The sequence below is a fragment of the Columba livia genome, chromosome Z (genome assembly GCF_036013475.1).
Source record: "Columba livia isolate bColLiv1 breed racing homer chromosome Z, bColLiv1.pat.W.v2, whole genome shotgun sequence".
Classification (NCBI taxonomy): Eukaryota; Metazoa; Chordata; class Aves; order Columbiformes; family Columbidae; genus Columba; species Columba livia.
Window position 1 is genome coordinate 20,255,356 of NC_088642.1, and position 26,546 is coordinate 20,281,901.

The 26,546-nt window shown below is 40.7% G+C and overlaps 1 protein-coding gene across 1 annotated transcript; it reads right to left on the bottom strand.

The window, feature by feature from the left end:
• Positions 1–1,669: 1,669 nt before the first annotated feature.
• Positions 1,670–23,344, bottom strand: AMACR (alpha-methylacyl-CoA racemase). Its single transcript, XM_013368173.3, has 5 exons — positions 22,950–23,344; positions 19,933–20,076; positions 17,199–17,359; positions 10,550–10,736; positions 1,670–2,468 (listed from the first exon to the last, which is right to left on the bottom strand). The coding sequence occupies exons 1-5, from the start codon at positions 23,197–23,199 to the stop codon at positions 2,059–2,061; spliced, it is 1,152 nt and encodes a 383-aa protein (XP_013223627.2). The 5' UTR covers positions 23,200–23,344; the 3' UTR covers positions 1,670–2,058.
• Between the last annotated feature and the right edge of the window lie 3,202 nt (positions 23,345–26,546).

Consider the following 26,546-nt stretch of genomic DNA (forward strand, 5'->3'; position numbering starts at 1 on the left):
CATTGAAAAAATTTCTTCCATACATCTAGACTGAATGTTCCCTCTTTTAGCTCAAAACCATCACCCCTTGTCCTGTTGCTATAGGCCCTACTAAAAAGTCTGTCCCCATCTTTCTTACAAGCACCGTCCAAGTACTGAACTGCCACAATAAGGTCCCTGTGGAGCCTTCTGTTCCCCAGGCTGAACAACCCCAACTCTCTCAGCCTGTCCTCACAGCAGAGCTGTTCCAGCCTCTGATCATTTTTGTGACCTCCTCTGGCCCCCTCCAACAGGTCCATGTCTTTCCTGTGCTGAGGGCTCCAGAGCTGGACACAGGACTCCAGGTGGGGTCTCACCAGAGCGGAGCAGAAGGACAGAATCACCTCCCTCCACCTGCTGGACATGCTGCTTTTGATGCAGCTCAAGAGACTACTGACCTTCGGGGCTGTGAGTGCACACTGCTGGCTCATGTCCCGTCTTTCATCCACCAGCACCCCCAAGTCCTTCTCCACAGGGCTGCTCTCAATCCCTTCATCCCCCAGCCTGGACTGATACCAGGGGTTGCCCTGATCTAGGTGTAGGACCTTGCACTTGGCCTTGTTGAACCTCAGGAGGTTCACATGAACCCACTTCTCAAGCTTGTCCAGGTCCCTCTGCATGGCATCCTGTCCCTCAGGTGTGTCAACTGCACCACTCAGCTTGGTGTCATCTGCAAACTTGCTGAGGGTGCACTCGATCCCACTGTGTCATTAGTGAAAATACTGAACAGTACTGGGCCCAGTACAGACGCCTGGAGTTAACTCCTGAAGTGAATGTGAGCTTTTAAATTCACTTCAGAGATTTTTGGTTCAAAACTTAGGTGCACTGGAGATGAGATCATATTTGAGAACATTTATTGTTCTCAGACATCAACAGATGCATCTGGGACTAAGCATATCATCAAATCTGTCCGTAAAGGTGTACTGTATTCAGAAATCCACATTAGAGTGATTCTCAGCTGTAAACTGACATGATGTTTTGGCCAGCCGCTTACCTAATTTGTCAGGACCTACAAGATAATCCTTGTTTCCATGCAGGCGTTTATCTAGTAGAATGTAAGGCTTATTCATAGTAATAATGCTAATCTCCAGTAAGATAAACACTGACAAAATTATAAAAAACCCCAAGTCCTCATATCATGATTCCTGACATGTCAGACTAAAGAAAAATGAATTAAGGCCATCTAACCAACTTTTTTCAAAAGGTTGTGGGTTTTTTTTGTTTGTTTGGTTGGTTGGTTGAGTTTTTTTTTTGCTTTTAAGGAGACTGTTTCAAATGATAGTTTAATTTTGAAGGAAATGAAAACCAACATGGAATAGCCATTGTTTAAAACCTGGGCAGCTAAGCTGCCTACCATTTTTCCAAAAAGAGTGGAAAGGATAAATACTTGGCAGCTATTTTAAAATAACAGATTTCATTCTGAAGTGATTTTCTAGGCATACTGAAATTCCAAATGTAATATAATCAGGAGACTGCATTAGGAAAATATAGTCAGGCTATTAAATATAATTACTTTATGATAATAACTCTACAGCAGCATGTAAGAAAATAGCATTATTTCTATCATTGTTTTGGCATGAAAAGGCAAATGAATTAATATGATAAGAGAGAAAAAAATCCCTTCTAATCTATCGGTAAACAAGACAACCACTTGTTTAGGAAGAATATAACTATATTTTATGAAAAGTATTGCCTTCATATAATTACAGCGTACATTGCAAAGTGATGTTGTAACTAAGAATTAAAAGAAACAAACATTTCAGGGGACATGATAGTTAAAGAAACATTTTGAAGATATACAGCTGCTTATTAAGCAAACTACATAGATATTCAGAAAACAATTTTGGTATTATTCTAGCTTGTAGACCATCCAGGTACACAAATATATAACTCCCAACTGTTTCAATTAAATTTAAAACTTCAGTAATTAAAAAAATATTAAAATGCTATATCATGCACACATTCGCCATATAATTCAATTTTAATGCATAAAAACTTACTGTACCATCCTGAAATTTGTCTGATCTGCATAGTTACAGATTATAAATTAGCTTTTGGTTTACCGAATTCTATTACTTTGTCAGAATAAAGCTTAGTAATCTCTTGCTTAGTAAATCCATATTCTAGAAGTATCTCTTCTGTGTGTTCTCCTATAAAAGGATCTCTTTTAAACGACGGAACAGCAGGGGTCCTTGATAGAAGAGGAGCAGGTCTAGGACTTATCTCTTCCTGATCATTTTTGATAAAAGAACTTCTTTGTTTGTTATGCTGATGTGAGGCAACATCATCAAAGGATAAAACAGGGGTCACACAGGCATCAGTACCATCAAATATGCTGCACCACTCAGCTTGTGTCTTCTGTGCAAATATGGATGCAAATTTTTTCTTCATTTCAGGCCAGTCAGAGAAACTCAACTGACTGGGGAGTTCATCTGAATCTAGATTAAGACCTGAAAGGAGAAAAGCAAGGTTTAACTGTAGTATAACTGAGATTAATTAAAGTGCTGCTCACAATTAAGTATCTTCCTCAATAAGCTAATATTTTGCAGGCAGTCCAGCAGCAGAGCATAATAACTAAAAGTCACTTAAAATATTATTAGGATATTTATGACTGAAGGGGAGGGAAGAATAAAATGTTCTATTACTTCGATTAGACTAGACCACATCACCTACAGCCTTTTAACTAAGTACACATAATAAACACTCATTTGTGTAAACACTTCGTAAGAGTAGCAGCTGCCTACAGATAACATTTTGTCCTGCAAACATTTTCTATAGTATTTATTGTACTCTGCCTGGCAGTAGCAACATGAAACGGGTCTTGGACTACAGCAATACACTTGTCTCACAGAAGCCAGTACACCTGCCAGAGCTGGATGCTCAGCGGTGTGCCCAGCACGATTGGGTTATTTCTACGTCAGAGATGAGAACATGGTGTGGATGTGCATGAGGTAGCTCAGCTGCAGGTGCCTTCAGGGTAACTGACCTGCTTCTTGACTCCCCTGATACAAATGGACTCCAGCAGTGCTTGCTGCTCTGCCCTCTTCAGCACACTTCCCCATTTCCAGCTCTCCACCGCTGTTCTTACGGGAAAATGAAACTCATAGCCCTTACACTTCTTCCCAGAGGATCAGTTGCATGGACCACCTAGGTATGCAATACGCATAACCCTTCTGAGACACAAGAGCAGAAAATGGACACGCGGGCTTTGTACTACAAACTTTCTAAACCTGGCAAACCCTAAGTCCTTCCCTTAACTAAGCACCAACTTCCCTCTCATCAAGGAGTTTACATCTCTCCTGTGCACACCGTTTCCCATCTCTGTTTCTGTTCTCAAGGATTCTGCCTTCTGCAATCCCTACCCTTCCATTCTCCTACTTCAAGGAGATGCAAGGATTGTTATCGCTTCTTGTAGAGTTTATCTCAAAAAAGGAGGTAAGAAACAAGACAAAGGGCAATTAAACCACGCTTCCAAAATGGAGATAGTACAAACAGAGCTACAGAGCCTAGAGTATCAAATAGAATTCAGAAGTGGTATATTGCAGGTTGTTCAAACAGTCACGTCTTGAGCTTCAGGAACATGACCATAGCAGGAAAGTTCAGTAAAAGCAGGGATAAGAAAGGAGTTAATTTGACAAATCAGAAAGGCTAGAGAACAACTATCATCATAATGCTTCACAAACAACAAAAAAAGGGACCTGCGTAGAAAACAATGTGTGAAAAGCAGAAAAAATGTGTAACTCTGCAAACTAAATTATTATATCTTCGGATATCTGATATTAGATTTATTATTTGACTTGCATCTGTTAACAGGCTTGGCTACTAGATGCCTGTTTGCAGGTAAAATTTACACAGAACTCCTCTAATCTTTAGCTGTAGATAGGCAGAAAAAACTTTCTCTCTTCTAATTCTACATCTTCCTTACCACTAAGAGGGGTAAACATATCATAGAATCACAGAACCATAGAATTACAGAATCATGGAATGGTTTGGGTTGGAAGTGACCTGGAAGTTCATCTCTAGACTCCGAAATACAGATTTGTGACTGTTCATGTTCAGAAGAAAATCAACACAGTTGAAGACATAATAAGCATTGTCACATCATATCAGAGATTCTACATATACCAGGATTGCTATCAGGTAAGCACCAGTCCGTGTCCAGTTACAAAGTCATGTGCACCTTAAATCACTAAACTTACAATCTAGTCTTCATAACCACTCATATCATCCTAAAAAAAGATTATTCATACTGGTTGAGCATCCATTAAGGAAACAGAAGCCAACAATGCTTTCACAATTAATTTTATTATTAATTATCGAAGTATAATACTGAAGATGAATGGTGCTATACAGTTTACTTAAGAACTAGGAAGTGAGGCAACTTTACCTCCCACAATAACTAAAGCTAAGTAGCAACACACTGTCAGAGACTCTGTCTCAAAGCGCGAAGTCTTGTGAACTGGCAACATTGTTTCATAAGCATTTATTTGCTTATTAATTATGGTTTAGATTCTAGTAGCCAGTCCAACATGAACAGAGCTGTACCATTACCCCATTACGCAATTATATTTTAAGACTGTGCCAGATGGAAAGTTGGCTGAACCTAACTATGCACACTCCAGCAAAATAGAACAATATGCAGAACCTGGAATTTAATATAACATGCTCATTTTCCGTTGACCACTGAAGACTTCAGCTTTAAATAGCCTGAACTGATGGCATTTAAGCACCATAGCATCTCATTTTCCAACTTGTGCAAACCGTTTGTGGTGCAGACGAACAGAATCACAGCAGGAGTGACTGAGTCAACAAGGAAACAATTACACAGCGCGGAATTGTCTGGGATACCACAGGATGACAGATTTCACCCAACATAATCAAAAGCAAAGTATCTTTTACACAGTACATGTGGTAAAGCAATCACACTTTGTTTCCAAGCTTTTTTGTTCAAGTTTTCATTTAGGGATTTTTGTTTAGAAAAGCTCAGTAACCTAGCCCAGTACAGCTTTGAAACAATGATTTTTTGAAAAATGAAAAATTAAGCCTCTTTATAATGATGTAGCTTGAAGTAAGTCTCCTTTAAATGCTATAGCTTTAGTGACACGTATCTGCATGACATTTATTAATGCAAAAAAATTGAAATTTCTATTCCTACAGAACTTCTTAGACAATAGGCATCTACTTCAAGAGAGCAAACAGTAAAATTCATTACATAAATCAGCAAAGTTGCTTGGGCATGTTGGAAGCAAACAGTTTCTTACAGTATTGCAGCCACACTATTTTAAAAGGTTATTTAGGATCCATAGCAGAGCTTTGTACAGGATTTTATCGTTTTAACTTGCTAATTTTATTTTAAAAACTTTATGCTCACAGCACAGTAATTTTGAAACTATGTTGCCACAGCGTGACTGAACAGAACCATCTGGTATGGGAATCCTTCATTTTGGCCCAAACCACAGCCCAAAGGCATCTGCCATTGCTCTCTCTCTAAATGTAGTTCATTCTCACTCCGAGAGGGAAATGAACTTTGTTCCAAGACAGCAGTGAATTTTCATTAAAGCAATTACGTGGAATTTTTTCTCAGCTCAAAGTTTCTGACACTAAATAATTTCTTTTAGAAAATGATAGTTCAGCAAAAGGTTGAGCAGATCCAGAGTACTACCAGAGCATCACTGCGAATGCATCCACAGCTGTAGTCCAAGTTTACGTATTTAATTACCAGAACTGTAAATGTTTCGGTGTAGAAAGAACATGGCTCTCTACAGTACTTGTACAATGCTAAGGCTTATAATGATAAATAAATTCAAATCAAACTGTTCATCCACTTTGAACATCTTAATAACAATGTTGCATTGAATTCAGTACATTAACAGATTTTTTAATACAATACGCAATACTTTACAATCTCTAAATTGAGAGGCCTATGGAAATTCTTCAGAATGACATAAAATATGTTTTTCAAGTGCTTCCTATTTATTTTTCCTTATTTTTAAATAGAAGTCACACAATGTAGCAGTATCAAAGTAGTATGACGAGTACTATCAAATACATGCTCAGAACTCTAGTGACTGTTAATGCTTTTCACATTAATGTAAGTTCACCTTATTTAACCAAGTTCACACCACATGGTAATGCAGGACCAGACCTTTCCATCTCACCTGATACACAAAATGTAATGTGTTCTGCAGGCCTCTTGTAGACTGGCTACAGCAATACTAAGCATATATTGCTAAAAGTCAAGAGAAACCTGCAGAAGCATTTTACAGGTCAGTTGGAAGACATTCTGTCTCTTTCAATCAAAACACTGAGGCCTAACATTAGTAGGACGTGTTTCATACATCAGACTTTCCATAAGATATATGATATATAGCTTCAGTTTCTCATATAACTTTTATTTTTTTTTAATTCATAAACTTGTGGTAAGCAGAAATTTAATTTTCCCTGCCACGTACGATCTACAAAGCCAACAATCTTCTCAAATTAAGATGCTGTACCTTCTCAAACCCAGCTAGTCTACCTCTGCAGACCCCTGAAGAACTTTTTTCGTCATGTCACTGACTGCACTCTGGTCCAGCACTGGGTTCCTAATACTGTAGGAAAACACTGAAGTGAACCAAAACCAAAAGGAAATTAGCTTCACTTCTGCTAACCAGAGTTCTGTGAGCAGTAACACATGGTTCAGAAACCATGCTCCTTTCTGAGGTCCGCAATCTTTAAATCTCCAACTCTTTAAATATCTGCAACACCCACATCCTTGTGTTCTCATTACAGAGAAGTGGCAAAAGTAACTTACTCTGAATATGGTCAGAGAGACAAAGTGGCTTTTGAATATATTTTATTTGGAACAGCATCAAATTGTTCACCAGCATAACTGAACAAAATTATGGTAAAAAAAGCGTGAAATAAAATTGTGGAACCGGAACACACAATTTTAAAACTACTTCAAAGTGGGTAATTAATGCCTGGAACAGACGACTCAGCCTAAGTCAAAGCTCCTCGCTTTGGGAAAGGGCAACACAGTTCTCACAAACAGCTTCTTCTTCCCCATAACATTCAAAGGCTTTAATTCTAAATTGAATTTCTACAATAGATATCCCAGAAAGGAAAAAAAAAAAACCAACAAACTAAGCCAGAAGAAGGATCTGCTGTTCTAATTCAGTACACTATTGCTTCAGAAAGCTTGAAACTATAACTACTGAAGGTCATAAACATTTCCTATGTGAAAAACTAAACGATTTCTAACATGCACCTAAAATACAATGAAGACAGGCTACTTATTTTAAATGCAATGTTGTGAAAAAATCTTGAGTTTAGTGTGATACTTTAAATAACACACTTTTACAAAATAAAAGAAAAATTCTTGACTGTAAACAAGCAAAGATAGTAATACAACTGAATGCAAAAAGCAAAATTTTCTTAAAAGACTGCAGTCTGTATGTTGGATTTTTAGAATACGACAGAAACAGGCTGAAACACAGACACAGCTCTGACTGCACTCGTCTACTTATGAACTGAAACACCATTTTTTTATTGCTGGAATAACTATTTTTTAACTACAGCTGTTAAAATCAAGCCATTTCTGTGCATTGTAAGCATAAGGAATACTTTCACACATGAAAATAAAGTTGTCCAATGTAGGTGCCCCCATACAGGCAGTTGGATTCATATTTGCTGCTGCAACTTTATGTTTTGAGAAACGACTAAGAGGAAAACAGAGCATTTTAGCATTTTCCTCAGTGCAAAGTTATGTCAGTAAGACAGAGACAGGTCAGTGATCATACTATATTGCCTGACCACTGGATTAATCCACCACAGTCTTCTTTCTAGATAAGCTGTCTGTCTGGTTGAGAATAAAAGCCTGACTCTGCCCTGCAACAATGACCAATACAGGAAGGCTGGAGTGTCCAGCAAAGGTTCACTGAGAAGAGCAACAAACAAGACCAGAACCTATTACAGAATTTGTTTTCCTTTTGAACAAACGTAGGTTCCATCCCGCTCCTGTACCTTAAAAGTAAGCACTATTCCAGCTAATCTCTGGAGGAGTATACAGCAGCCATGAATAATGCAGCCCTGTGAGTAAGGAGCTTTATTCTTTTCTTTTTGTCTTTGTCTTTCATACACGCATTCTCTGTGAAGGCATATATTGGAATTCCAAATTCCATAACTTCCAGAGCATGGGCTTACATTTTACATTGATAGAGTTTTACATTTATTTTTGTTCTCCATCTCTTGCAAGCAAAAAAATGACAGAGACTGGATGAGAATAACATTTCAAAGAACTGCCAAGTGTGGAATAATCAACTACACCTCATTTTTCAAGACTGAGTAGCTTAGAACTGAAGTTTGCAAACAAGTTATTCTCAGGACAATGATGGACAAAGTAGCAGCTTCTTCAGCCAGGAACATGGCTCTTCCAAACTCGACATATGAACTGGGGGCAGCATATAACACTGGACATGTCCCTGGGAGCCTGCCTGGTGCATTTCATGTATCAGCATGTCCCAATTTGGATATTCTAGGCAATTTCACAGCCCTTTTCAAGTTACACAGAGAAGCAGTCATTCACAGCCACAGATGTGCAAGAACTTTCTGTAGGAGCACCGCAGGCTGCAAGAGAACAAAGCCAAAGTGTACAGAACACAATCTCTCCTTAGGATTCTGCTCAACAATCGCATAGCCCACCTTACAACCTCATACCTTCGTTTCATCCTACCATGCTCCTGAATTTCAAGAACTCCTGAAGTGCAGACCTTGTCACTGACTATGATCTCGTTAGCACAACACAGCTGATCAGTGCTAAGCTGGCAGTAATTGCTTGTTCTTACAGGTATGATTTTGGTTCAACCCCAGCCAGTAACCAAGCACCAAGCACAATACAGCCACTCAACTCACCACCCTCCTGCTGGTGGGATGTGGGGAGAAGTGGAATGGTAAAAGTGAGAAAGAATCTCATGGGCTGAGATAAGAATATTTTCGTAATTACAAACAAAAACAAAAAAAAAAAGTAAGGAAAAGAGGGAATAAAATAATAACAGAGGAAACTCATGAAAGACAAGTGATGCAAATGAAAACAATCACTCACCATCAAACAAATGAGGCCCAGCTAGTCCCCAAGCAGTGGCTCCCTGCCAACCTGACCCGCAGTTTTATTGCTGAGCATGATGTCATATGGTGTGGAATATCCCTTTGGTCAGCTGGGGTCAGCTGTCCCAGCTGTGTCCCCTTGTGGTTTCTTGTGCACCCCCAGCCCTCTTGCTAGTGGGGCAGGGTGAGGAGCAGAAAAGTCCTCAATGCTGTGTAAGCACTGCTCAGCAGTAACAAAAACACCAGTGTATTATCAACACTATTGTAAACACAAATCCAAACCATAACCCCCAACAAAGCTATTATGAATAATTTTAACTCTATCCCAGACAAAACCAGGAGAGGTATCCATGCTGCAATTTGAGGAATAACCAGTGGGGAGAAACTGAACAAGAATAAGAAACTCCTCCACTGCCACCCTCACTCAGCAAAGATTTTCCACAGGTAAGTCATGCACATACAAAAGTGGTTAATACAACACTGGGTACATCCACTTCAGGTATATGCTTTTTTGCTATTCCTTCTACTCATCGAACAAAATGAAAATTAGATTGAGGGCCTTTTATATCCTACATATTCAGCACAGTGGAAACAGATAAATTCTTTTGTGAATATTTTGTATTTTCATAAATTCTGTATGAAGAGCATAGTAATCGACCAAAGAAGCACAACGAAATAAATTATTTTTAAATTAAATAACTAATAAGAAGCTAAGAGCATATCTGATCAAAAACTTGAAGCACACAAACAGTTCAAAGGTAAAGAGGCACCTGCAAATTTATATTTTAATTTCACACAATTATTTTACATGACATACTCTAATTTCTCAAACAGATAAATCATATTTTATAGTAATACTTAAAGAGTCTTCAGTCACATGTAAAAATGATATCCATAGCTCAATCCTAAAAGCACTCTGAAATCATGCGGTGGAAAATAATTTATAAAGCTGACTTTGCTTCTAGAAAAATTCCATTCTATCAAGCAATATTATTAACTACTTCCAAAGAACATTCATTTCTGAAACAATTTAAATAGTTTACCTAAAATATATATATAGCAGAAATAACTGACATTTTATTTGCAATACCAAAGAATTAGGTCTCCTTTTTCAAGCATATTCACAATCCCTTGAAAAAAGTGGTTTCTGAAAGCAGTTCTCTAGTGCTGCAGTCACATAACAGACTCTATTACCATAACTCCAGAAGAAAATACGTTGTTTAAGTGTAATTTCAGAGGCTAAAGTGAAGAAGGGATGAAAAAGACAGAAAGAATTGCTAGAAGGAAAAAGTCGACTAAACTCTACATTGCTATCCAACTAGTTCCAGTAAGTGTTTGGCTTTTACAAATAAATCAACATAACCAATGTCACGAACAAAAATCAAGCACTGAATAATTCATTCTGTCATGCTTTGCTGATGTGAAACAACTGCTCCAGGCTACTTACCCTTTATTAACTGTTCATAGAATTGAGGCTCAATGGCACCAACAGCCATGTATTTTCCATCGGAGGTCCTGTAGGTTTCATAAAAAGGTGCGCCACCATCTAGCAGGTTCTCACCTCGAGGTCTGTTCCAAAGTCCCAGTTTTTGTGATTTCCACAGGAAAGAACTTAGGTATGCTACTCCTTCTACCTTGAATATTTACAGGAAAAAGTAACAGCTTTAGTAAATTAGTTGGCATGTTACCTTAATTCTACATAAAACAAAAGAGCAAAAATCTAATACCAGTTCTGTCCTTTGTTAAGATTTTTAATGGCAAAATCTCTGGTAAGCAGTCTAATTTCTTAGAATTTTCAATTACTGCTTATATTACATTTGTGAAATCATCTAGAATTAGAGAATAAGAAGGACCGTAAATGTAATACTGCAGCTTCAAATGGATAAGACACTTTCAATGCACAGTTTCCTAGTTTAGCAATTTTATAATCATTAGGAGTTCACATAGAGAATCAAAGTAATTTTAGGTGATAGAACAAGATTCTCAGCTCTATAGAACATTAAGTATCTGACAGTCATCAAGCCTTTTAAAACTCTGGAAATCAAGATGCCTATAGCAGCCCAGTAAGGATCAAGTTTTTATCTCAACATGAACTTCTTTGAATTGGCTGATTATAATAATACTGCTATTTTTAGAAAAAAAAGTGGAAGGACATCAAAGGTTAAAGCTCTCTTATACCATGGGAACCAGGAAGCTCATCTCTATCACTAAGCTAAAACAAAAATTACTCTCCCACTCTCATCACTGGCAGGTACATAGACATAGCAAGGGAATCTCTAAATAAGCAAGTGTCTGATTAATACAGATCTAGAAAACATGATTAATCCTGTTCCAACCTGCTCCTTAAAATTTTGGCTACGGGGAGTACAACTAGATGAAAATTCAGCTTGTTCGGCCTTTCAGAAATAATCAAGCTTGTACCAGTCCTTCCAAGAAAAAATCGCATCCTACAGTTTTGCTCACCAGAAGAACCCATTTTCTTCCAGCTCCATTAGAAAAACAGTAAGAGAAGATGAGGTACTAACAGTATATGGCCAGAAACTGCCCAGTGGATCAGAGAAAAACTGAACTGTATCGTTTCGATTCATGCATTTTCAGCCACGTAAAATTAACCTACTTTTGCCTAGAGAGAAAAGCACAGTGATCATACCAAAAGAAAAGGCTACTGAATTTTCATGTGGAAAGATGTATTAGTTTCTAACTTTTTAAGAAAGAGTTTAAAACGTGCAAATCTTTTAAGTATGCAGTCATGAAGGCTTCTTCCTTTAATGTATATAACTTGGCATCTTCCTCAAGTACTCGTCACAAGGAAAAGAATAGTTCTCCCCTACTTGTCGTATGTTAATGTCAATTAAAGTACCTTTATAGGAAAAAACACTGTATATCTTCATCTACATGTCTGCAAAATGATTGCAAGGTTATCAAAATAGTATTTGCTTTACTAATGATCTGATCTTGTACTGCTCATATGAGCAAAAAGAATTAAAAAAACCCCCCACATTTAAAGTAAGAATAATAATAGATGGAGATATCAGAATAAGCTCTAACTGGAACTTAGATTGTGGTGCTGATGGAACTACTTACAATATCTAGGTACAGTGCTACCTACACTGGAAACACTCAAAATAAAATAGCACATCTGTTTTAGACTGGTACAGGGACTTTAGAAATACCCCTAGCTGGGCAAATGGATGGCTAGCTCGTGCCTGAGGCCCACTGAAATTCAGAGACAAGTAAAACAGCCTCTAACATCTGCACCAAGCCTCCAAAGGCACGCTTAAATAACACTACACACACACTAATGTGGCCACTTTCTTTTAAAACATGAAAAGGACAACATGGGGAGACTGATTACAGTAAGTTACGCGTTTCACCTAATGGCTGCCTCACGCTAAAGCACCAGCAGTCTCTGAAGCACAGACAAGAACCCAGAGGCATCACATCACTTGGTGATCAGTCTGCTCCACATTTATTCTGTTCCTTCTGCAGCGTGAAGGAGTTAAAAGAAAACTCCACCACACCAACCTAATCTTCATCCTTGTGACTGAAGAATGCCTCTAGGATATGCAAGTTTTGGTTTTGAATACCTCCAGGCTGAGAAAAGCCTGGAACCTCAGTCTTCCGTCAGATAGCTAAATGCTCTTGCCATGAGACTATTATGCAAGTGAACATTACCACCATGTTCTCCTGTTGCTGTCTTTTCACAAAGAGTCAGTCATGCCTGGTCAGATGCCTGTCATTTGGAGTGAATTTAACGTGTGGCCTGCTGCAAGACTGCAGATGCAATTGTGCTTGTCGTATCACTTTGCGGTGTCCACTCCACATCCTATTCAACACACGGGAACTATCAGGCTCACTGTAAGATTTGACCCCTACAGAGTCAATGTGAAGGGACAGCAACTAACATGAATCAATACAGAACAGGCTGTCATGGTTTAGTCCTAGCTGGCAAATAGGACCACATGGCTGCTTGCTCACTCACTACAATTCCAGCATGTCTGGCACAGCAGCACTTAACGTCGGCGTGACTTCATTCAGGCCACAATAGTCTACTGTTAGTTTCCACTCTCCATTGGACTTCTGCACTGGCCATCTGTGACTCTTAAAGGGACCAAACAGTCTTGGTTGGTGCAATATTGCTGTTGGTGCACCATCATGGTAGCAATTGACACCTGCTATTCTTTGACCCTCAGCAATCCTGCAACAGAAGCATCATCCAAGAGACCAGGTAAGGTAGACAGCTGTTTAATGTTCTCTGTCTCCACAGCTGCTATGTCAAAAGGTCACCAGTACCAGCACCCTTTTGGCTCCTTAAAATACCCTCTCCTGAGGCAGGCTATGCCACAGATGCATGGAGCATCTGGGCCAGTTACAACAGGGCGCTTTTGCCAGTCCTTCCCAGTTAGGCTCACATCAGCTTCTACAACAGTCAAGTGCTGGGATCCCTCAGTCACTTCAGAAATACTGATTAATTCTGCCCCCTTACAGTCTGATGGAATTAGGGTACATTGTGCACCAGTGTCCACTAGAGCCTTCTACTCTTGTGGGTCTGACATGCCGGGCCATCAAATCCACACAGTCCAATAAACCTGGCTGTCCGTTTCCTTCACCTGATTGAAGGCAGGATGTCTCCAGTCCTGATCACAGTATTTGTTACTTGCTTGACCCTTCAGGAGGATCAAAAGTAAGATCAGCCCTTCTGGTCTGTCTGAGGAACTGCTCACTGGAAACGGAAGCATCATTTTTCCTGGAAAAGTCCCCTTTTGTTTTTCCTTGTAACTCACATACACATGCCTCTAAGGTTGAGGTGTATTTTCCATTCCACTTCCTCATGCCCTCTCTGTGGTCACACAGATAAAACCACAGGGTGCCTCATGGTGTGCACCCTCCATACCCGTTCTCTGGAGCATGGAGCTCAAGAACACTCACTCCTAATAGCTGAGATACTGATTCATGCAAGTGGGAAAAAGAGCTTGTCTTGAATCGCTGGAACTCTAAGTAGTTTCTCAGCTACCATGTCTGGCAGTTTCTCTATAGTCAAGACACAGGCCCGTCACCAGGAAGAGAGACATCCTTTTTATTGTCAGAGTTGGCCAGCCAATTCATCCACCATTTGTCCCTCACCTTTTTTCTACAATATTACTCCCAATAAGCTGGCACAGGACAACGGTGCAGTCCACAGATACTTCTGCCCGCCACATGGGTTGTGTGCATTGGACTCCATCTTGATTTGTGGGTAACTCCTCATTATTCAGATCATTATAAATCACCTCCAGCATGGCTAATTCCCTCTGGTACTGGGTACCTCTCTTCATGGTGGTCCACTTGCCTGGATGACCAGTAACATCTTCCTTGAAGCAGTACCTTGCATTGACGCCTGACAGAAGTTGCCTTCAGAGGCTCAGGACTTGTGTCTTTTTCCCAATCATCTTGTTAATGTCCCCTTCCCTAGACAGGGATCCTAGCTCCTTGGCCTCCCTACCCTCTAATTTGAAGCTACTGGCCCGGTTATCCCAGCATCAGAGCAATAATGTGCTCACCTCGATGCTGGCTAAAATCTTTTTGCACATCTCGCAGTTCATTCAGGCATAGAGATCGGGCGATTGTCTCTGGTTCTGCCTTTTCCTCCTGTTCTCGTGATGACCCTGGTTCATTTTCACCCCTCACCAAGCGAAGCGACTTTTTTGTGTATGTTGTCTTCTGTATTGGGGTGACTGATACAGACACAGGCTGGTTCTCTGGTTTAGCCATAATGCCTGTAACCAGGGTTGGAGCAGCTGTGCTGCTTGGCACAAGGGTGGGAGTAACCACAGTGTCTGTCCGTCAGTTTTCCTTCTCTTCCTCTTCAGGGTGCTGCACAATATCCAGCAGTGTTTGGTAAATGATGGCCATGGCCCAGCACAGTGTGGTAAGTTGTGCCTCTTTGGAATAGCCACAGCATTTTCTTTTTAAATATTCTGTCACTTCATCAGGGTCCTGTAGTTTTTCAGGAGTGTAGCTCCAAACCATTGGAGGTGAAAAATTCTGTAGATACCTGCCCATATTCTCCCACATGCCATGACACCCATAACTATCCAGCTTCTGCTATTGACAAATGCATATTTTTCATCAGCTGTCTCAGTGAACGTCTGTTCAAGTTGAAGGCACACAATAAAACGCCAGGTAGAGTAGTGACACTAAGCAATATTCCATTCATTTCACGGGACACTAGGAACATCAGCAGGGAACTGTAAATTCCACGTTAAAATGAGATAAGAAAAAATTGAAATATATAAGTTTTGAGGCCATAAAAAACCCACAAAAGACAAAAGCCTACAACACGTTCCATTCCCTATGAGCCAGAGATCTCATTAGGACATAAGTGGACTTTCACTGATTCTTCTCATAAGAAATTCTTTAATGACTTCAAGTACCAGTAGTGAAAATAAGGTAATACTCCAAACTGCAAGAAACGTACCTTTAAATACTGGGAGACTTGTCATCATTCCCCATAGATTTACAAGTATACAAACTCCTTCAATTTTCCTCTGTAGATCACGTTTTAAGACTTACACTCGTTTTCATCATGTTTCTCAGACTTTCTCAAGTTGGCCTTTTTTTTGGAAAGATGATGGCCAGCATCAGAAACAGTACTTTCCTAAAGCTTTATAAATGTTCGCTTGATTAGAAGAATTACTTCAGAAACTTTGCTAGCTCTGTTTCCTGTTTGTATGTCCTAATAGAGTGTGTGTGTTTTGCAATAGCATGTTATGTTGAGTCATGCTCAGCTTGTGACTACCACAAACCCCCAGGACTGTACTTCAGCCAATTGTTCTCACACTGCATTTGTGCAGCTAATTGTTTCTTTGTAAAAGAACTATAGAGCAGTGGTCCCCGTGAATGTCAGCAAATTTTTTTCAGGTCATTTCTCCAATTTGAAAGGTCTTTTTCTATTCTAATCCAAAAGTCCAACATACTTGCAGTTCTTCTCACATGCGTATCATCTGTAAATTTACTAAACACAGTCACTCATTTATCATTCAGCTGATTGGAGAAAACACCAAAGAAAAAAAAATAGACAGATGTCTGTGGAACTCCAGTTGATACGTTTTTCATTTTGACAATCAACTCCTAATAATTATTACTGGAGTAAAAACATTAGAACGGTTTTGCAGTGATCCCACAGAATTTTCATCTAGGTCACAATGCTGCGGCCTGCTTTTGAGAATGTCATGTGAATTTGCCAAAAACTTAATCAAATCAAGATAGTGAACATCTCTTTCTATTCCACCTTCAAGACCTCTTCAAAGATTTTTTAAATTAATATATTTTTTTTCAATTTATATTTACAAGTCCAAATCATAGCCTCCACAACACCTCAAAGGGAGGTCAAATTTTAATTGTAATGCTCTGTAAAAATAAAAACAGAAAAAGGGAGAGACCGAGAAAAAACACTAGCAGCTCATACAGGTTTCAAGAATAAAATGTAAATATGTATTTTTACTCTGTAAGTGGGTGGCCTTGCAGTGAAAAATTTCATAGTGATCATTATTAAGCTAATTTAGCCTTACATTTATTTTACGGCACATTAACGCAAAGTGTTTGAAATTGATTTCTTGGCAATAATCCACAGTGGTGTAATTATTCAAGGGAACAGTGCTTCTAATAAGACATGACTTGCCACAAATTCATAAGCAGATATATCCTGGATAAAGCTAAAGCAATTCTTTATTTTATTAGGATCAACATTTGCTTTTGTGCGTGATGTTAACTGTTTATTACACACCCTATTTCTACACACCAAACTTACTGATCAAATATATACAGCTAGTATTTTGTGAAGAAGGCAGATGGGTAAAAGGAAAGACAGGGCATGGCACGGGGGAAAGCCGCAGTATGTCTTCCACGTCATAAAGATGTTATGGCAACAGTGATATGGGAAAACTGCTTGCAGCTAAAGGAATAGCCATTTAATGAGATTACTTACTTTCCTTTTCCAAAGTTCTCAATTTTAAACCTTACAAATTGCTCCAATTTCCTCCCTGTTACAGACTTAGAGTAAGAAAAAGCCTGAACAAGCAAACCTGAGACCACACCTCCCTTAACACCAAACTTACCATACTTGCATCAATGACCTGCCCTTTACCAGATCTGGTACGTTCATAAAGGGCTGAAACAATGCCCATTGCGCACATGACACCTCCACCAGCAAAATCAGCCAGAAGATTAAAGGGTGCATAAGGATTTTCATCTTTTCTACCCAGTTTTGACAGCACACCTGACAGCAGAGCAAAAAACCACAAATATAAGTATAAAATTAATTATAAACATTAATTTATACATTTCTACAATTAACATTTCATCCTTTTCCATCTATGTAAGTATACAAGGGATAAATTACCAACAGTTTTCAGTCTCTACTTAGTTGTGTCTTATCAAATAGTTACTCTTTAATTCACAAAAGACTAGAATATTTGAAATTGTAGTGAAGATCCATTTTATTTAAGAGATTAATAAAAGTCTCACAGATAAACCATTGATAATTTGTCTACATAGGGAGAAAATGACATCCAAAAAAATCTTGTGTGCAACAATTTCATATTAATACTTTGTACGTGCACAGAAACTCCCCTGTAAGAATTCACTAAGCATTATGAACATGTCTCAAAACAACCTTGGTACATTTTTCTTCTCCGAATCTTTTAAAGTAAAAATGCAGATGTACAGTCTTCTGTGCACATAACCCATGAATTAATAATCATAAGGAAGGATTTAACATCAATAACTGCACTTCAAACTTATCCTCCCTCCTCACTACCTCTGGAAAAAAAAAAAATCGTGTTGGTGAGTAACACAGAAAGGTGACCTCTGATTGCCTGCAACATAGGCACATGGAACCTATGTTTATGCCAGAAAATACGTAGAAATTAAAAGAAACAGAGCAGAAGTTTAATGAGCTTACTTCAGGCAGGACTTCGATTCTGCTAGCACTCCTTTGCTATCCTGAACAACTTGTTTACTATCACCTTACTCTTTGTAGCTCCCTCATATTGATTCCCTTTGGCCAAGCAAGAAACTCTGCAGTTCAATCATGTCTCTCCTGTGGCTGTAGTCTAAAGTCTGAGACTTGCATCACATAGGGTCAAAATTTCCTGAGAACTGCATGATTTTGATGCATTGTTTAATTAGCTAATGATCTAACGCACTTCCTAAGTGCAAGCAACTGAGTGCGCAGTATAAAGAAGTTTCCATAGCCTGTAATTCAAGCATAAAGCTCTGTCGCCAGCTAAAACCTCAGTTTAACAGTCTAAAGGTCATCACAGGCATCAGCAGATTAACATATTAACTTATATTTGCAGTTTTGAATGCAAGCCAGGTTTTAGTTAAAGGTGGCCAAAGCTCATCAGGAAAATACTCAGGATATGAGATTCTCTGAGGAATGATATGTTCCAAAGACCTTTTTATTTCTCCTTTAAACAGCAGAAAAACTTAATATGTGAAATTTCAAGCAAAATTATTTAACTTTAGGAAGACAGCACTAACCAAAATACTAGTGATTACATCAGCTCCAGAGAAAAAGACACTTTCTTTTTGTAAACAGAACACACTACAATCTAAGGTAGCGATGGACTATTCTCTTTCTTTACTGACCCTTTCCCTACATTAACAATAACTAGAAGTATTATAATACTTTGAAATCATCTGGACATGAAGTCAAAAGTGTTTCAAACAAGGCATCCTTTCTTTATCTTCTTTTATTCTCTGACAATCTTACATAATGAGAGAAGACTGAACCCACCCCTGAAGAAACTTAATTCCACCGCACGTCTCCTCATTGTATGTAATACCAGATTATCACATTTGTGGTGCCTCTGCTCAAGCCTTTTGCTGGGGCTAAAAGAAAAGCTTTATCCAGTGGGAAGCCAAGAAGTTTGGCTCACTTTCTCTCGTCTCTCACAGGCTCAGAGAAGCAGCAGAGACAGCAGCAGCATGAACAGCAGTAGATGGGGCCATGCCTGACACACTGGCTGCGATCACCAGAGCTGGGTAATTTAATTGCTGTTTGTTACTGTGTACTTGTAGAAACACAATACTTAAAACTAGCACACTGTCTACAACACTTTAAGGAAATATAACATTGCCATTTTATTTTAAGCCTGCTTTCCTTTTGGTTGGTATCAATGAAGGGATATTTACAGCAGAAAAGCACAAGAGCTCAAACGGTTAGGCTGCCTAGTTTTCTTTGCTCAAAAAAAGCTCCTGACAAACATGAAACATAATCTGCAGCCCTTTTGGGATTATACACAAACAGATTTTCCAGGAGAAAAGCTCTGAAGAAAGACAAAAATGCATTAAAACTTCAGTTCTTTCTTCAAAAAGAAAAACTTTATTCAGATAAAATAGTGCAAAGGAAGGAAAACACTGTACAGCTTCAGAAGACGTGCTGATGCAACCAGAGCTCTGCTGCTGCCAAAAGAAACCAATGCATGTTTCCTCCTTTCTTGTGCTGACTCTTTATGTTTGTTTGGTCCCTTAATGAATGGTTCCACCTCAATAACCTGGCAGAAAATCATCCTAATTTCTCCTGGCCAGTTTTTGACTTGTTAGGGAGATCACAGAGGGGTTAATCAAGCACCAGAGCAGACTGGAGAGGAAGGAGCAGGGAGAAGCACACAGCGCGAGAATGAAACCCTACTTTCACTGACAGAGATGCTTCAGATCTGCTTAGCTGCTCTATCAGACTGCAGCCCAGGTAATTTGAGCTATCTACAAATAATCTTCAAAAAAATTCTCGAGTCTTGATTTAAGATCGATAAAAAACCTTATTTGACAGAAAATTTTACAGCATACCTGATAAAGCCAAATAATTGATGTCATGACCTGCAGAGCTGGCATATTTTCCTGTCTGGCCAAATCCAGTAAGCCTAGCATAGATGAGTCTGGGATTCTCCTGCAGAAGGACCTCTGGACCAAGCCCAAGTTTTTCCATGACACCTTAAAAAGACAAAGGCACGAATCCTAACTCACATTTATTTTTAATAAGACTCAAAATATACATGGTTCAAGGTTAAATTACACAAAAACAAGAGGACTGAATTGCAATTTATGAAGTAATACATTCTAATTCAGTATCCATGTCACAATGTGAACAGCCAGAATGTTATGTTATGCATTACCAACATACTCCATATATTTTGAATACAAGCCAAATACGTGGAAATCAAGCTTTAGGGTTTCTTCTTTTTTTTTTTTTTTTCAGCTTTTCTTCCTGTTTTACTTCCCCAAAAGATTGCCAGACAGCTTGCTATAATCTCTGTACTGTTGAATAAGTGAGAAAGCTACCAAAAGCTTGTAAAAAAAAAAAAAAATAATGTGAGAGAGAGCTTGAGAAAGAGCAAACTCTTACACTATTCCATAAACGATTTGCGACAACTGCACAAAAGCAAACACGTTCTTTTGTAATACACAAAAAAAGAACTTTGAGAAATCAATGGCCTGTAGGTTTGGTCAGCATGGGTTTACAGTAATCAAGGCCAAAATATTGATCTTGTAATTATAGTGGTTTTAAAAGAAGCAAATTCAAGTTGCAGTTACATTATACATTATGGGCTCAGTGCAGCATGGTCAGACTATGAACTATAATCTATACTGGCACTAAAGGGAGACACATTTTGGAGTGGAAAGAATAACATAACTTCAATGCCTATTCTGCCCTAGAGTCTTATTAGTGCAACTTGTTTCACAGACTAGTCCATAACACTACTAAATCTTCAAATTCCTCAACATCTCTTTCTACTACATTACTTACTGGGTAGTGGTAAGTGATTAACACCAGGGAGGAAGAAGTGAAATTCAGTAAAGAGCAAGATTTTCAAAAGCACAAGTCAGAACTGGGTGCCAAATAGCCCCTTGTGTCACAAAGTCACTGTCAGAAGGTCAATGGTAGGTGTGTGTTGAAAGAAACTCTACTGCCTCTTGAGCCCTGATCTTCTCATTGGCTCTCACCAGCTTCATGCTGGATCTCAGATTTGCCTTGTTTAAGTTACAGGCCTATAAAACATAATGCCTAGTTACAAAACTACCTGCATTTCCAGATTTTTAAAAAGTGCCTATAAAACCAAAGAAAACAGAAAACAGAAAAACTAGAAGAAAAAAAATCCCACTAGCAAATAGGAATCTAGCTACAATGAAAAGTGGTCTTTAATGTCTTGATTTTGTCTGCACAGCTTCTGAGGAACAAACAAAAAATTCTTAAGGTAAAAAACATCACAACCATAAAACACTGTTTTCAGACATTAGCTGTGATACAGGATAGGTAAGCCTGTTTATGATGTTTAACTGATAAGACCTCCTATTTCTAAACTGAGTGCAAACCCCTCAAAACAATTCAGTTAGCTTCTCACCAAAGCATGATCATAGAACCACAGAGTAGTTTGGGGTTGCACGGGACATTTACAGGTCATCTGGGCCAACTCCCCTGCAAGGAGCAGGGACATCTTCAACTAGATGGATGATACTCTTAATAACAGAATAGCATCCTCAAGGAACAGCAAGGACACTGAAACAGCCCATGCATGATCATCAGATCATGCCTGTGTGTGGTTTGTGAACGAGAACAGCATGTTAGATCTGTTGTCTTCAGAGGAATCATAAGCTCTGTGACTCAGACACTATCTGCTACATCCTCCCCACATTACAGTTGGACTGGACAATCTCAAAGGTCTTTTCCAACCTAAATGATGCTATGATTCTTTGCTAAACTTACAAATGTGAGTTGAACTGCATCAGCAGGCCTGCAAATCACTGCAGGCCTGATCACAGAATCATAGAATCATTTCAGCTGGAAGTGACCCTTAAGATCATCAAGACCAACCATAACCTAACCTAACTCTACCACTATACCATGTCCCTAAGAACCTCATCTAAACACCTTTGAAACACCTCCAGGGATGGTGACTCCACCACTTCCCTGGGCAGCCTGTTCCTATACCTGACAACTCTTTCCAGGAAGAAATTTTTCCTAATATCCAATCTAAACATCCCCTGATGCAACTTGAGACCATTTCCTCTTGTCTTGTCACTTGTTACCTGGGAGAACAGACCAACACCCTCCATGCTACAACCTCCTTTCAGGTAGTTGTAGACAGTGATAAGGTCACACCTCAGCCTCCTTTTCTCCAGGCTGAACAGCCCCAGTTCCCTCAGCTGCTCCTCATCAGACTTGTGCTGCAGAGCCCTCACCAGCTTCATTTCCCTTCTCTGAACTCTCTACAGCACCTCAATGTCTTTCTTGTAGTGAGGGGCCCAAAACTGAACACAGGATTCAAGGTTTGGCCTGTAAATACTTCCCTACTCCTGCTGGCCACACTATTCCTGACACAAGCCAGGATGCTCTTGGCCTTTTTGGCCACGTGGGCACACTGCTGGCTCATGTTCAGCTGCTGCCAATCACCATCCCCAGATCCCCCTGTGCCAGGCAGCTTTCCAGCCGCTCTTCCCCGAGCCTGCAGCGCTGGAGCCTGATGCTCAAGCTCATGCACGACTCCTCAGCTCAGACACCTCTGGTGCCACCCAGAGCTACTTGTTCAGTGTTGCGGTCGGCAGGACAAGGCCCTGGCCAAGCACCTCTCCCGGCTTCTTCCCTGCGCGGTTGCAGGTTTCTCACACTTCACAAATCCCGCTCCTTCCCACGGCGTTTTTCCCTCAGTCACATGAAATAAACCCCCTTCCCGCCATGCGTTCCCGGAGGTCACAGAGTGACCGGAGTCCCCTCAGCACCGCGGCCCTCACTCGACCTCCCGCCCACATCTCCACGGCCCGAGCCCCAGGCTCCCCGCTCCCGGCCCCGCTGCCCAACGCCGCCTCACCGTGGCGGAAGGGCTCGATGAGCACGTCCGCCCCGCGGCACAGCCTCCTCAGCGCCGCCGCCCCTGCGGGCCGCTTGAGATCGAGCGCCAAGGAGCGCTTGCCGCGGCCCTGCACGTCGGTGGCCACGGCGGAGCGGGTCGTCCGGTCCACCCGCACCACCCGGGCCCCGAAGTCGGCGAGGATCATGCCGCAGAGGGGCGCCGGCGCCAGCCCGGCCAGCTCCAACACCCGCACCCCGCTCAGCGCCATGGCGGCAGCCGCCTGCCGAGCGCCGAGACATCGATCCCCGCGGCGGTTCCGGTGAGGGGCTCGGCGGCCCCGCTCCCCGGAGGGCGGCGGGAGGAGCGCGCTGTGCCGCGCACACCGGCTCGCTTCTGCTTGGCTTTCCGCCCTGGCGCCTGAGGAGGCTCGGGCGGCGCTTCGCGAGTGGGAACGGCCGGTGTTTCCCCCCGAGCCGCCTCAGCAAGGGGAGGGTCCCGTGGGGGGTCCTGAGCGAGGGTCGCCCCGTGTCCCTCCGCAAGTGGGTTTTAGTCAGGAGACGGGCATTCCTTTGCTGCCGGGGTGCGGTGTAAGAGACAGCGGAGGACGTGAAAATCAACACACAGTTTTCAAAAAGCCTCCTTGGCCTCAGCTGCCCTGTGTTGCCGGGCGGCTCACAGCAACACCAGGCCTGGGGCTGCCGTGGGTGCTCCAAAGCTGCACGGGCTGCGGCGTACCCCGGTCACACTCCGGGACGTTGGCAAAAGAGCTGATAAAAAACTTATTATTTTCACCAGATGAGCCTTTAAACGGGGCTGTCTGGTCCTGTTGCTGCTGCTACCACAGCCATAGCCTCTCCTAGAGAGGCAGGGGCGGCAGCTACGGTTCGACATTGCACGCAGCCTCTGCTCAATCTGGTTAGGCCGGGGCTGGCACAGCTGCTTCTGGAAAGCATGCCACCGGTGTTTTGAACAAATACAAATTTTAATGACAACCCTGATGCTCACAGCTCACCTGTGCAAAGCCATTAGCTCACCGATGCTACAAAGGGAAGACCATCACCATGGGTGACATCACCCCAGCCTTCATCACAGCCCCAAGCCTGGCAGTGTTCAAGAAGAGACTGGACAATGTCCTCAGACACATGGTGTGAACCGTGAGGTTGTCACATGCGTGGACGGGAGTTGGATTCGATGATCTTTGTGGGTCCCTTCCAACTCAGGACATTCTATAATTCTGCCAGCCAGGAATGTCATAGACCCTCAGCCATAAACATCTCCTGTCTTCCTAACACTTCCACCATCTCCTCTGCACAGAACACAGGGGGTTGTGTTTGGTTAAATCAGACAAGGTTTAATAAAGCCCGCATTCGTGCACAGCCATTCTTTTAATAAAGCCTGTCAGAAAAGCAGCCGTGTTTGACTGGAGGCCATGCTCGTTTTGTTTTTGTACAGGCTGGTCACAGGAACCAGCATCTATCCAGGGGAGGTGACGAAGCAGGCATTAGATTAGCACAACTTTTCAAACTTATGTCTTGCTCCCAGTATTTCAGGTTACCAGGTATGAGACAGAGGGAAGAGGCCCTGAAAATCAGTTTCACCTTCATTTTATTTATTTCTTTAAATTAGTTGGACTACAAAAATGGGCAAAGGCTCCAAATACAAATGCAGATTTTGTTCTAACCCCTGTTCTAAACAGAAAAGGTCTCTTGCAGGAATATCCTTTATTTTCCAGGCCATATGTTTTTCCTGGTCCTATAATGCAAGTACTTCTCATACCCACTGCTGTGCTGACACCCACAAGAAATGGTGGAGAAAAAAAAAAAAAAGTGTATTTTCATTCAAATGAAGCAGGCTTGTTTTGGTTATTATCCATCTCCCTTAAAGACACTTTTTCATATAAAGGTTTGTTTCCACAGTTACCATCATGTTACTGGGACACAGCATTTTTAAAAATAATTTGCAGTTTCACTTGTCCCTCTCATCTTCAGGTCTTGGAGTTTGTGTTGAATAGAAACAGGCAATTTCTGTTGAGTCACCTTCTTTCATTTCGCCTAATGCTTTTTAGTTTATCACATCCAAATGACACCGTAATCACATACTGCATAATGCCTGGATTTTGCTGTGCTTTAAGTGAGCACCTGCATTTTTGCTGTCATCCACCACTACAATGGGCGCTCTGGGGCAGAAACATTTGAGTCAGGACCTTACTAAATTATTTCAGTCTCAGGGAGGTGAGGGCAGCATTTCACAAGCTTTTAATCCACTTTCAAATTAAAAAAAAATATTTTAACAAACTAAGAAGTAAACAGACATGAGAGATAAACAGATATTCTAATTAACCGAGAGATGAGGCTAGTAACCTGAATCCAGCAAACTCTCCTGAAGCAACAAGTTGGCCAGCAGAAAATACATGGTAAAAACAAGGAGCCATCCCTGAGTGTGGATTTGCAGTGAAAACAGTGCAGTGCTTTTCTATGCGATACCATTTTATATGCATCATTAATATGCAACATCGAGTAGGTGTCTCTATGAATTCAGCTGCAGAGGTTGTTTTGAGGCTGAAATCCCAGTGTGGGTGGCAGGACACTCAGTTGTGTTTCACACCTTGTCAGGCTGCTTTTGTGAGTTTAATTGAATTGCATTAGTGAGTCACTATCCATCATCCTATGAAATGTTTGTAATTCATATACTGAAATTAATATATTCCCCAGTCAGTGTTATAAAGTTGATATGTATATTGTGTGTTACATCAAAATTTCTTGCAGAGGTGCAGGCAGTTCTGTGACAGGCTGGCCACACTGCATACCAAGCTTTTACAGTTTGTATCAGATTTGTTGTTTACAATTACTCTTTACTTTTTCGTCCTTTAGAAATACCAAGGCAGGAATGTAACGTTATAGCTGGGTGCAAAAAACCCTTGATTCTCCCCTTTCACTTTTATAATGTTTACAGTTTAGTCCACCTTAATACATGGTTAAAGAGATAATGGTGTCAGTACAGTTTGTATTGATTTTGTTAAACAAAAAAGAAGGCATTGCTCACATCTGTTGTAATATTTCAAATCCTGATAATTGTAATTGCCTAAAAATGCAAGTAGTAGGTTGCTAGTTAGGGTGAAAATTCTGTAGTAAATTCAAACATACCTGTATTAATCTGAAGTTGAGAACTTCAGATTTCTAATGAAATTTATGGTAGTGTTTTTGTGTCGCAGATTTATCAAAGCTTTCAAGCGTGGGTGCTTTATCCCAAAGCCTGCATTTATGCATTGCCTGAAAAGAAGCTGTGCTCAATTCATAACATGTTTTCGTATCCACCAAGACAGCATATGTGATACTTCACATTTCTGACCTAGTGTTGTGTGCTGTTGTGACACACTGTCCCTCGTACAACGCGCTCATCTAATGCAGCACTTTAATTTCTGCCATTTCAATAGGTTCTTCAGCTTGGAGCATCTCTTTGCCTTTCTGTGCTTCTGTGTGAGAGTGAATTTGCACATCATTGCTTGCTGTCTTAAACATACATCCCACCACACACCAGAAAAAAGCCCAGAAGTGAATCTATCCTGAGATTGATACATCCCTCTAAAGTAGCTGTGAATGCATGCTACGTGAGAAT

What these genes read in the sequence shown, in the direction of transcription:
- AMACR (XM_013368173.3), bottom strand. Translation starts at nt 23,199, where the DNA reads ATGGCGCTGAGCGGGGTGCGGGTGTTGGAGCTGGCCGGGCTGGCGCCG. An exon ending in CAATTATTTGGCTTTATCAG is followed by an intron (nt 17,360 to 19,932) that starts GTATGCTGTAAA and finishes CTCTGCTGTCAG; the next exon opens with GTGTGCTGTCAAAACTGGGT. An exon ending in AGGTCATTGATGCAAGTATG is followed by an intron (nt 10,737 to 17,198) that starts GTAAGTTTGGTG and finishes TAAATATTCAAG; the next exon opens with GTAGAAGGAGTAGCATACCT.